The 12,851-nt window shown below is 50.5% G+C and overlaps 1 protein-coding gene across 1 annotated transcript in view; it reads right to left on the bottom strand.

Moving 5' to 3' along the window:
- Window positions 1-3,776: 3,776 nt before the first annotated feature.
- The window catches only part of Ikbke (inhibitor of nuclear factor kappa B kinase subunit epsilon), a 24,839-nt gene continuing 15,764 nt past the window's right edge, over window positions 3,777-12,851 (bottom strand). The window contains exons 16-22 of the mRNA XM_028764607.1: window positions 12,262-12,338; window positions 8,980-9,019; window positions 8,220-8,321; window positions 6,985-7,081; window positions 6,202-6,308; window positions 5,973-6,044; window positions 3,777-4,508 (exon numbers count right to left, since the gene is read on the bottom strand). Coding sequence (XP_028620440.1) covers window positions 4,475-4,508; window positions 5,973-6,044; window positions 6,202-6,308; window positions 6,985-7,081; window positions 8,220-8,321; window positions 8,980-9,019; window positions 12,262-12,338 — 529 coding nt within the window. The 3' untranslated portion in view covers window positions 3,777-4,474. The remainder of the gene's footprint in view (window positions 4,509-5,972; window positions 6,045-6,201; window positions 6,309-6,984; window positions 7,082-8,219; window positions 8,322-8,979; window positions 9,020-12,261; window positions 12,339-12,851) is intronic.

Consider the following 12,851-nt stretch of genomic DNA (forward strand, 5'->3'; position numbering starts at 1 on the left):
GTATCCAAATGCTTCAGCCTAACAAAAAAACCCAAAACAAAACCAAAAAAGGCAGGCTGTGGTGGCACATGCCTTTAATCCCAGCACTTGGGAGGCAGACGCAGATGGACTTCTGAGTTCGAGGCCAGCCTGGTCTACAGAGTGAGTTCCAGGACAGCCAGGGCTATACAGAGAAACCCTGTCTCAAAAAACCAAACCAAACCAAACCAAAACAAAAACAAATGCTTCAGCCGGGCCAGAGAGGAGGGCTGGACAAGCACCGTTACCCATTCTCAGGCATGTCTTTAAAAAATTATTTGCTTACTTTGTGTGTGAGCAGAGGTCATAGGACAGTATGTAGTGGTGCAGGCTGGGTTCTCTCCTTCCACCAACCATGTCTCCAAATGCTTGTGCTCCCCAGGGAGTTTTCTCTGCCCTTGACAGTACTTAGGAACAAAAGTGGGTGTGGGTATGCTCCTGAAAAGGTTTGTCATTAGGCTGGGGCACCAGGTTCATGGCAACCCTTCCATCTGCATATTGTCAAATATGCAATTTTTCCACCCCGGGCCACAGCCAAGCTTGAGACTGGTTGGCTTGTGTGCACGCACACACTTTTTCCCCTGCACTGGAAAAACTCAGATATTCCAGACACATTCGTCACAGCTTTTATCCCTCAGCCAAAGGGGAGGCTGCGAGCCGCAAGCACTCATATTCCAGGTTAAGCCAGCTCTTGGGCCTGGTATGGTGGCAGCTAGCCTCAGCCTGGGGTTAGGGCAGATTGACAAGCACAGAGGGGCTTGGATGACATCATGGGCTGTCCCTATCCCACCTCAACCCCACTCTGCCCACCACCGCCCCTTCTTCTGTCTCTGCTGCACTCATTTCTGCTCCCCTCAGTGTTTCTCCATCTCTCTCTCTCTCTCCCCTCTACATCTCTCGCCCTCCTTCCCTCCCTTCTTCCTCTTTACTTCCCCCCCACCCACACTGCCTCTAGTGAGGGAGATATGGAAAACCAAGGCTCTAAAAGGCAGTTATTCTGACTTGTCAGCCTAGGAACATCAAGTACCATTGGGTCACCCTGGCCCAAACCTTTCCCACGAAGGTTGCCCACTGTGGTGGTTTGAGTGAGAATGGCCTGCCATAGGCTCCTGTTTGTTGGAAAGGATTAGGAGGTGTGGCCTAATTGGAAGAGGTGTGGCCTAGTTGGAGGAGGTGTGTCACTGGGTTTGGAGGTCTCAAAAGCCCACACCAGACCCAGTCTCTCTCTCTCTCTCTCTCTCTCTCTCTCCTTCATTATGCTTGCCACCATGCTCCCTACCATGATGATAAGGGACTAACCCTCTGAAACTGTAAGCAAGTCCCCAACTAAATGCTTTCCTTTAAGAGCTGCCGTGGTCACCGTGTGTCTCTTCACAACAAACTAGAACAGCAACTAAGACACTCACTCAGGATCCTTCCTGCCTGGTGACATGGTGAGTTACGGTCTGATCTGGGCTATACAGATTCCATCTCAAAATAAACAAACAACAAAATCCTTAACTTTAAAAACAGACAGGAAATTGTTGAAGTATTTAAGAAGGGCTTTCCATGAATCAGTGCTGTACAGATGGGCCACGTGAGAGCCAAAGGCAGAAGCTGAGGGAGGACGCCAGGCCATTGAGGTCTCACACAGGCTTCCCTCGATTCAGCTGTCCAGTCCGGGGCCATTCCCCAGCCATCACAAACTCTGCCTCACCAACGACACACCAGTAATACAGATCCCTGGCCCACACCCTTCCCCTGCTACTTAGAGTCAGATGCTGGGTGGGGCTCTGGAATTTTATTTCTAACCAGATACCAGCCTCCAAGCGCAAGCTGTGGAGTCTACACAGTCCTATAGCACCACGGCACGGAAGGGAGCTCTAGTCTCATGCCCAGCCCCCAGCTGCCTATTCTCTGGCCCAAGGAGCTTGGACTGCCCTCCACTCTCCCAGGTAGGATCCTACCTTGAGCGGGTCTATTCTCAGAGGATGCTAGATATGTCTAAATGCAACGGGGCATCTTTTCGGGTGTCTGCAAGGATCTGAATCTCTCAACCAGAGACCTGTAGCGACTGCACCTCTGCTTCCCAGCACAGGGACCTCAGCACCAGTGAGCTCTAACTGGAGGAAGGAGTACTGGGCCCACTGTGCCCTTTAGAATTCTCTGATCTATTCCTTCTGTGACTTTCCACTCTTCACACTGGCACTGTAGAATGATATCTTTAAATACCAGTTGGACTTGACTTAAAACCAGTCTGGTTCCTTGAAACAAAGCCCATATCCCAGCCATGACCTTTGGGGCTGGCTCCTCCCTTTCCAAACTTCCTACTTCTGCTTAGGAACGCAGAAATGCATGCCTGTGCTTCTGCCCAGTGCGTTCCAAGCCTCTCACATGCTCACTAAGATTCTGCTTTGGGATCACCTGCTCCCAAGTGACAGGCTCCCAGCCTGCTCTAGCTGCACTGCCCTGAAAGGAGGGTGACCCCTGCCACACCTGAGCATTCCAATCACGTCTACTGAGGGACAATGAAATTCTGTCATATGTCTGCTTTCCTCCAGACCTAGCTCCTCAGTGACAGTCAGAGTGTTCTTGTCACTCTGGTAGCTTTAGTACCTGGCAGAAGCCTGGCACTCTTGTTCCCTACCTGATGAACAGAATGGATTCTTTTCATTTTAAGGAACTGATGCAGGGAACAGAGGGGGAATTTAAAGGATCTTCCAACACCCGGGGCTCTTACAGGTGCCTCTGGTTGTGGGCTGTGACCACTCAAACTCTTCTGAAATGAAACTAGAAACCACATCAGCAGCTCGGCCATCCTGGTCAACTGAAGGCTTTCAGAAGGGCATGCCCAGGAGATAAGACTGTCTGGATTGTGTTTCTCCTGAACAGCTGCATCTGGTCCATGGAATCCCCTGGCTCTTTCACTGCACTCCACCAAACATGTGGGTTCTGAGTTTCCAGGGAAAATCTGCTGTGGGACTTCCCTGTTGGGCCACTGATCAGCAAAAGCTGGCCTGAATTCATTCCCAGAGAGCAAGCTAGAAGTGGCTTGGTGCTAGGGCCATTGGGACAGAACTTGAGTTCATGGGCTTAAGGCTCAGAGGGCACACAAGAAGGAACAAGCCTAATCTAAGCAGCTAGGCTCCTCCCACCCCCACCTCTGGCTGCTTTTTCTGTAGACATCTCCTTTAGGGTTCTGCCTTCTCCACTCCTGGTTCTGCTGGCTTATTTAGGGAGAGCATCCTCCAAGGATGGGGAGACTTTTGTGAAGACAGGGTAGACTGGGGCCAATTCTGATGCTTCCTGTTTATATGCCTCTCCTATGTAAGTCACCTTACAGTGTTGGTTAAAGGAAGACTGAAGAGGAAAGACTGAATTTGCAAGCAGTTTGTACAAGTTGGAGTGCTCTACCCAGGTGCTCCCTTTAGCTTCCAGGCTCAATAAAAGAAAGTTCTCCAGTGGTCCTCAAACATCTTAGACAGAGCCTGGATTGTGAACAGAGATAAGGGCTGGGAGAGCAGAGGATGATTAGATGGTAGGTTTTTTTTTAAATGTCGAACTTTCTCCCCAGGATCCAGGCTCCTTATGTGGCCCCTAAATGACAGAGCAGGAAAATGGAGATCTTTTAGGGAGAGGCCATCTTCCCTAAAATCAGAACCCATTGAGGAAAAGGCAGGGACCAGGAAATGAGCTTTCTGTTCCATTTCCTAAAGCTCTGGAGACATCCCTCCCTGACCTCTGGGCTTTTCCACCCCTTCCCAATTAAGTACCATGACTGCAGGAAAACAGAAAACAGTGCATTTATTCCATGTCTGAAGGTGCAGGCCTGCTCTCTCCTTAGGACTCTTCGTTCCAACATCTGTCCAGTTGGTTGATACTGACCAGCTGTTTTTCAGAACCAAGGGTTCCTCAGAGAAAAGGCAAAGGGGGATTCCCCAAAGCACCAGCAGTTGGCTTCAACTACCCACTTTCTCAAATGCAGGTGTATCCAGACCAAGCACAGAGGGGCCATTTGTGGGTTGCCTGTGGCCAGGGATGGGACTCAGGAAACAGCATGGGAAACAACAAAGAATAAGCCCTCTGATCCAGCATCCTGGAGAAGCAGGAGAAGTCACAGGAGAAGCCTGCTGGTCCTGGGAAGTGCAGTGTGAAAAGGCTGAGCCTTTTCTTCCCAAGACTCACTGGAGTTCAGACCTCCGGGCCAGGGTGAGGAAGAACAGTCTTGGCGTCTCAGTAAGGCAGTGGTAGCCGCATGGTCTCTCCTGTGGTACTGCCCCAGATGTCCTGACGTCTCTGCCCTAGCTGCTTCCCAAGAGGATGGGTAGTCAAAGTAATGCTAGTTTGTTGGCCAATGGCCAAGAGGGAGGTAGGCTAGTAAGATGGGACCAGAACTTGCCCTGAATTTGATCTCACAGTGCAGGGGTACAGTGTGCATGATTCTATTGCTTCTGAGCGCCTTGTGTACCCCCGGAGCTCAGACATCTGGTGCTGACGGCACTCTATGTAACCTGTAAGGGAAAGCACAGGTCAGCTTGGCACACCTGTTGAAGAAGCCTGCAGATGGTATCCAAAGCCATAAATGCTCAGGAGCACCAGCCATCAGGTCCCCAGCTCTCCTGCATCGTCCTTGTCCCCAGATACTACCTTCTGCTTCTCATCTCTGCACGTCGAGATTCCCTGGGAATCTTAAAAGATCCCTACCCGGGGCCTCCCTCAGGGTCCCGGGAGCAGTCCTCCAGACCCCTGTACTTTTAGAGGCACCATTGTTCTAATGTGAAGACACTCTGGGAGGCCAGAAAGGGGTTCCGATTGGTTCACTGAGCTCACTGGTTGCAGGTCTGAATGAGGAAGTGCAAATTCACTAAAACAAAGTCCTGAGATATTTGTAAATAGAACATAGACTATAAATCACAGCAAGAAAGATTTACGTTGGCACTAATGATTAGAACTTCCTGCTCCAGAGGACGGAAACTGCAGAGGAGACAGATTCTCCTCAGCTGGAATGAAACTGGGAGTGGATGCCTCCCCAGCTTGGGAACCCTCCAAAACTCTAAGAACAAGCCACAGGATCTGCTCCTGGTTGTTCTACCTCCTGACTCCAATTCTAGTGTCTCACAGTAGCATGGTGTAGTGGTCTGAATGAGGATAGCACCCATGGCTTTGTTGGAGGAGGTGTGCCAGTGGGGATGGGTTTTGAGGCTTCAAAACCCCATGCCAAGCTGGACACAGTGGTGCATGTCTTTAATCCCAACCCTCAGGAGGCAGAGGCAGGCAGATCTCTGTGAGTTCTAAGCCAGCCTGGTCTACGGAGTGAGTTCCAGGACAGCCAGGACTACACAGAGAAACCCTGTATCAAACAAACAAACAAACAAACAAACTGCTTTGTACAGTGGGACTGCCCCTGAGTTATGTGGGCAGTTCACAATCCTGGTGTGTATGTCCATGCCCACAGTTTCTTCTGTGACGTTTGGAATCCCACAGCTTGAGCACTGTTGCTGGTCCCCACCCACAGTAGGGGGTGCTATCTGGAGATGCACCAGCCTGGGCACTCTAAGCAGGTGGGAAGGATGGAGCCCATGGGCCAGGAGACAGACTTTGGGCAAAAATGTCAGTTTGTCTGTGCCCTGGTTTCTGGAAGTGACATAGTGGCATCCAGTCCAAGGCTACCTGGGAGGACCCCGGGGTCACATTGATCACATTCCTTGCAGATCTCCACCCTGACACAAGCCCACCTGCCTCTAAGCCCCACTCTGGTGTACTGAGGCTAGCTAGCTTCAAAGCCTGTGAGTAAAACCTATACCTCCTCAAGATGGTACCTTGCTAGTGGATGAGGCCTTACACTCCAGTGTGGTTGCTTAGAGAACCAGAAGGTGTCATGGACCCTGCACGGGGCACCCAGGGACTCTGTGCCCTGAGCCTGCAGCTTGGCAGCAGGATGGGCACATCCTTCCCCAGACACAACAGATGCTTACCGTTCGATGAGTCGGTTGTTGTCCTGGAGATCAAAGGCCAATAGCTTCATATCATTACAAAGCTCCTGCATGCTGTCCAAGGCACAAGAAAGGGATGGCTGAGACCCAGGTTACTTGGTCCAGAGCCCACTTGCAGAGGCCATGGAGCAGCCTCTTTGGCCTGGCACAGGATGAAGCAATGAGGTTTTAACCTCAGCACCCTCCTTCCCCCCAGCTCTCCAGGACTTACTGGAAGACCAGGCCCTTCGGATCAGGGCTGGGACGAGGAGACACAGGCTGTAGTGATACCTCAGCTCTGTGTTCAGAAGCTCTGTCCAGAAGGAGCTGATCAAAGATCTGAAGGGATGCCATGGGTTACTCAGGAAGAACCTGTCAGCTTACATGTGGCTGGTTAGGGGACATGCTGAAGGACAGTAACATTATCTCCCTAGAACTCCTAGAGCTACTGGGGCTTTCAGCATCTTATTCCTTCCCATCCTGGGAGTCCCCACTGCTGTAACTGCTTTCCTTCATCTATACTGAGCTGAATGATTCAGTTTGCCAAGTTCCCCTTTGGGTCTAACCTAAACCTCTTATGAGCCGCAGTTTGGGACAGATGCCGTTCCTGGCCAGTCTCCGAGGCTGCCCACATCACATGCTGGAAGCCACAGGTAGCTAATTTCTAGAAGCTCTCCCTCTGTATTCCTTGTGGCCAACTAGACAGCTGCCTTGACTGAGAGCGAATCAGAAAGCCAAGGAGAGTGCACACAGCCTCAGGAGCAGCCTTTGGGACCTCCGAGGCTGCTTAGAACCTGAGACAGGGGTCCCAGCAGCCAGAGACCTGACTTATAGTGACTCTCAGTCTGAAATCACTAGGAATGTGCCCTATCTCAGGGCACATTTATGAGTCAGAGACCTCCAACCCTCATGAGCATCCCTGAATTTGGCCAAGGCTGCTCTGTCCACTGGCAGGAAGTGATCCAAATGCCCCTCCCCTCAGCAGCCCCTAGAATGTCCTGGAAAGCACTCACACCTTGCTCAGGCTTTCCTGCGCTCCCCGGGCTTCTGAGTTACAGGTAGCCACAGAGTGGTCAACGAGGTGCAGGTGGTTCTGGGCCTTCTGCACCTGCCTTAAGTAGAAAATGAGATTAGAGCAGGACATGGCTTGCCACGGTTGGGACACAGCTGTCGTTAGCTCACCAGGGAGTCCTAAGCATTGAGCTCACCCATCTCTCCTTCTTGACATGCCGAGGGAACTGGGAGAATCCCAACAGAGCCAGGGCAGGGATCAATAACACTACCCCTGTGAATGTATCTGGGTCATTCACGTGGTTACCATGGTTACCAGGAAACACAGAGCCAGGTAAGGCTTGAGAGAGACAGGCTAATGCTTTCCTGTGAGTAAGGACAGCCCACACTAGAGCACTTATGTGAGGAGTGTCCGTGCCTCCATTTCCATAAGAAAGTAAGGGCAAGACTTGAGAATTCTAATCTCTAATCAGAGGGCACACAGGGACATTTCCCCATTACACAGAGGAAATCAAGTCCCAGGTCCAGTAAACCAACAGTGGGCTCTCAACTCTGAGTACACATTAGGATTATGGGGATAGCTTTTAAACTTCTGATAGCTAAGATCTGCCTAGGCCCATCAAATCAGAGTGTTGGAGGTGGCCAGGCATTGTATTCTAGAGTGAGGGTGAGAGGAACTGAGCCCATGACAAACCCACAGACCACATAGCATACGAGGAAATTGACCTTCCTTCTCAGGGGCCCCAGAAAAGTACACTAGGGGGCTGTGAGCCTGTTAGAAAAAGGAGTCCCAAATTTGGGAACAGTTTAAGGGATGTGGGCACTGCCTGGCCTGCTTCCCTGCCCCGTTTCTCCTTCCCAGGGGAGACGGTGATCTCCCTAGAGAGAAGAGACTCCTCACAGCAGACGGGCCTGGCAGGTGAAATTCAGATTTTTTAGGGGCAGCTTCACCCGGGTTCTAGCCCTCAGTCTGCTACTTATTAGTTCTGTGACATTAAGGAGAGACCAGTTCTTTGAGCCTGGGTCCCCTCATCTGAAAAGGGAGGTGGTGACATTCGCTGTGTGAACACTGGGGAACCAAATAAGCACACTGGTAGAAATTACCCAGCATTCCTTCTGCTGGCCACCATTTCTTTACTTCTCACCAAGTCCTCTCTTACTGAGGGCCATGTTCTGCAGTCTGGAAGGGCTGGGCCAGAGCAAGCTCCTGGAGTTCAGAGGTAGGGCCAGGCTGCTTACCTCATCCGCTTGCCGTGTGTGACCAGCGACACCTGATACGTCTGCACACACTCCTCCTGGAACACCTGCAGCAGCCTCTTGGCTAGATGACTAAAATTTACCCTGGAAGGACAGAGACCCCATGGACCAAGGTGAGCAGCCAGAGCCGCCTGTATGCAGACTTAGCCCTTCCATCGCTACCCGTCACAAATGCCAGCCCCCTACGCCTGCAGCAGGGGCAGCTCTCAGGGAAGAGAGGATGACCACACACTTAGATCCTAAAGCCCAGAAGCCAGCAGAGTCACATGTACTAATAAGGCACATGTGTACAGGTGTGTGCACGGGTGTGTCTGTGTGGATGCATACAGGAGTTAGAGGTGGTCTAGCTCTGGGAGGAAAAAAGTCTCCAAATAGCCACCAGACCAGGGAGGCCTCACGGAAGATGTGGGTGTCCAAGAAACAGTTATCTGTGAGATGCTAGGCAGGCCTGCGCCAAAGGTCAAAAGAGGGAGGGGGAAGAAGTCAATCAGTGAGAATAATTACAGAGAAAATCCTACGAACTTGTTCATGCTGGGAGTAAGGCCAGTTACTTCAAGGTTGATTGTGAGAAACCTCTGTCTCAGCTGTGACCCTGTATAACCTGGCTCAGATAGTTATGCCCTTTGCCCAGCCACGGCCAAGGGTTAAAGCGCTTCACTACTTTCCCCGCCTAGAATAAAGACTCAGTCCCTCCCGGTGAGCTCCGCCCTCCTCCCCACCTGCCTGCCACGGGGCCACTCACTTATCCAGCTTGTGGATCTGCTCCTCATTGTAGCTGAGGCCTGAAGGAAACAGATGAGGATGACGTCACCACTCAACTAGTCAGGAAACCAAGTTAAAAAGATGAACACAGCCTAGGGTGGGGGCTGTTTTATGGGATCTCAAGCCTAGGAGAGCCCCGAGGGGATGAGGCGATGGAACATCAAGTAACTATGACAACATTGCTGTTGTGGCCGAAAGACTGATTATGATTTAGGTACAAAGGAGCTGAGGAGAAATCCTAATGGGCTCCAGAGTGAGGCAAACCTGCTGGGTGGGCGGGTGTGTGCCTGGGAAGTGTTGCAGGTGGAGGTGCTGGGTGAAACGGTCCTCAAGGATGTTTAGCGCAGTTTCGGCCCTCTCCAGCTGGCAGCTGGTTGGCTCCATCCCTGGAGTCACTCACAGGTAGACCACCACCTTCTAACTCTCCCTCTTGGCCCAGAAACATTTTTCAGAAAAACAACTTTGGGTAGAAGTGCCCTTGCCTAGTCTACTGCCGAAGACCTTAAAGCTCTTGCAATGAGGAGAGACTGCCCTCTGCTGGGCTTCATAGGAATAGATCTCCTGAGTAGCAGTCGCTCCAACCTTAAGAGCAGCAGTTTCTCAACCTGTGGATCCTGACCCCTTCGGGGATGACTGCCCTTTCACAGGAGTTGCCTAAGACCATTGGAAACCACAGATATTAACATAAAATTAGAGCTATGAAGTGGTAACAAAAATAATTTTATGGTCGGGAGGTCACTACAGCATGAGGGACTGTATTAAAGGGTTGTAGCCTTAGGAAGGCTGAGAATCACTGGTTAGGAGGATTCTGGTTTGCCCTTCCACTTTCCCATCCCATTACTCCAGGAGCAGGAACCTCTTCCTGGGCCTGCACTAGGGAAGGCCAAGGGACTTGAACACTCTCCAGCCCTTCCTCTTAGTACCAGGCAGCTGTGAACAAATGAGTAGGCTTGGCTAACGCTCGTGTGCACACATGGATGCCTGTTCAGATCACAGGAGAGTGCCCTGAAGCACGTGGTGCAGAAGGGTGTCGTGCAACACTCCAGGTGCCTGTGTCTGTTCTTTTTTTTTTTTTTTTTTTTTTTTTTGGTTTTTTTGAGAAGGGGTTCTCTGTGTAGCCCTGGGTGTCCTGGAACTCACTCTGTAGACCAGGCTGGCCTCGAACTCAGAAATCCGCCTGCCTCTGCTTCCCAAGTGCTGGGATTAAAGGCGTGCGCCACCACTGCCCGGCGTCTGTTCTTATTTTAATACAATACTCTGAAAGAGCAGTACACACAGACACTCTTGAGCTATAAAATGGGATGGTTAAAAAAGCTGGACCCAGAATAACTGCACTAACCAGCCATTCCATGCCTCCACTTCCTAAACTATGAGATGAGGAGGACTGTGACACATAGAGGATTGTTGCTGTTGTTCGTTTTTGAGACAGGATCTCTTTCTACATAGCCCTGGCTGGCCTTGAACTCACTATGTAGACCAGACTGGCCTCAAAATCACAGATATCCACCTGTCTCTGCCTCCTGAGTGCTGAGATCAAAGGCGTGCACCACCACACTCGCCAGTGCATGGAGTTTTTATGAACACTAAATAACTCAGACTTATGGCGTCCTATTTAGGTTGGAGTCCAACATCAAGGGGACGCTTTAAAGCTTAGGTGCAAACGTGGAGGTAAACCTAACTTCCTCACACTCCTGAAATCTCAGCAGTGGCCAGCGGGCCGAGTCCCAGGTCCTGCTGCTTCCAAGGACAGGAGGGCTTGCCTTTCCCATGCCCCCTGAGGCCCGACTCCAAGGGAAGACGAAGGCCCCAAGGAGAGAGAGGCCATGTTCTGTAGATCTACATGTCCTCATTAATGACCGCAGGACACTGGTGGCCATGGAGACCTGACACGTGGCCATAGTGACTGAAGACCTGGATTTTTAATTGAATGTACTCAATCAATGTAAAATTGAAAGCTGAAGCAGAGTAAAATGGGTTTTTTCCACTAACTACAGTTTTTTAATTGTGTTAAGACAAATCATAGTTACTGAACATTTATCTTCTAGACAGGGGTAAAAAGTATATAAACTACACATGGGATTTTGGAGATTTAGCATGAAAAGGAGCATAGAATATCTCTTTAGTGGATTTGTTTATATTAAGTATGTGCTGAAATGACATTAGGATGTACTGAATTGAATAAACTATATTAAATTACTTTTGCATGTTTTTTCTTTTTAATTTGGCTGTGAGAAAAATTAAATTGCACGTGTGCTAGATACTATGTTTCTCCTAGCGGTGCTTTATAGATTATCCTGGGGCCAGAAGATCATTAAGCAATGAGGCAGATATGGAAATGTCTGGAGCATAGGGCGGGGCAGAGTGTGCTCTAATAGGTTAACTCCCCAGCTAACTGGGGCTTTCATTCCCAGGCTTACCCAACTCTGTCCTCACCCCTTCGCAAGTTCAATCCTTACCCTGTCTACTCCACCCCCATCCAACTCAGGCAAGCTGGTTTTCAATCCTAAGCCCATGAAGGGTTGTCCTTGCCCAGAAGGTCTTTGTGGGCATTAACAATAACGTAAAGAATCTCCCTGTCCAGGAACTCTGATGAGAATTTCTTCCCATCCTCATTCCCAGATAAACTGGCTCTTTTGGTGATCCACAGACACAGTAGAGAGGCTGTGGACATGATTCAGTAAATGCAGTGTTACTGCACAGTGTGGAAACTACAGCTCAGATCTGCAGCACCCATGGAAATGCTGGGCAGGCATTGTGGCCACCCGTGAGCCCAGAGCTAGGGAGGTAAAGACGGGTGATCCCCAAAGCAAGCTGGCTAACTACTTCAGCCAAATCGGTGAACTCTGCCTTCAAATATGAGACTCTGCCTCAAAATATAAAGTACAGAACAACTGAAGAAGCCAAGCATCAATCTCTGGCCTTGACAACATGTAAACACACATGCATTCGTACACACACACACACACACACACACACACACACACACTCCCCAAAACCCAAACCAAATGAAACTAAAGGGTTTCCTTTCAGGCCCCTTTCCACATTACCCAGACTTCAGCTTACTGTATGCTGTATCCATGTCTCCTGAGCTTCAATCATGACAATACATGTGGGTACAATGCCTTTCCATGGCCTACAGGCAACACACAGGCAGGGACTCTCCTGCCTTAGAGCAGTGGAATCCTGGGTCCCTCCAAAGCTGAGTAGACAGGGGGGGGGAGAGGGGGGAGGTTCCTAGTTGTCAGCTCTCTCCAAAGCTCACCTGGCCTCATCCTGGATTTCTTGAACTGTTTGTAGATGAAGTGCATCTTGTCCAAACAACACTGAATCTTCTGGATACTGTGGGCAGAAAGCAGGAGGACTCAAACACCACAGTGGCAGGGACAGGAGGGAGCTGGCTCCTTGCAGAAGAAGCCTCATGACCACAGAGTAGGGTGGCGTGTGATCTGGGAGTGGGGGGAACTGGCCTGTCTCTAAACTTGTTTAGATAATGCAGATCAAACCTTCCTTCTCTATTCTAGACCTCACCTTCCCTTCCTCTCCTCCGCCCAGCAGGTGAGACAGAGGGTCTGGACTGGGTAAAAGAGCCCCACATTCATAACAGACCCAATCCCTGCTCCCTAGTAGGAATCAGCACCCCTACCGAAAACAGTAAGGCAGGGGCAGGGTGGAGTGGAAAATGACCCCTCGAGGGGCTTGTCAGCCTAGGGTTGAAAGTCATTGCTGCTTCCCCACCTTGTCTTCATACTGGACACAACTGCTTCCCTTAGGGCACTGGGGTGTCCCTCTTCCCTTAGGGCACTGGGGTGTCCCTCTTCCCTTAGGGCACTGGGGTGTCCCTCTTCCCTTAGG

This window comes from Grammomys surdaster, unplaced genomic scaffold (assembly GCF_004785775.1).
Source record: "Grammomys surdaster isolate TR1022 unplaced genomic scaffold, NIH_TR_1.0 145, whole genome shotgun sequence".
NCBI lineage: Eukaryota > Metazoa > Chordata > Mammalia > Rodentia > Muridae > Grammomys > Grammomys surdaster.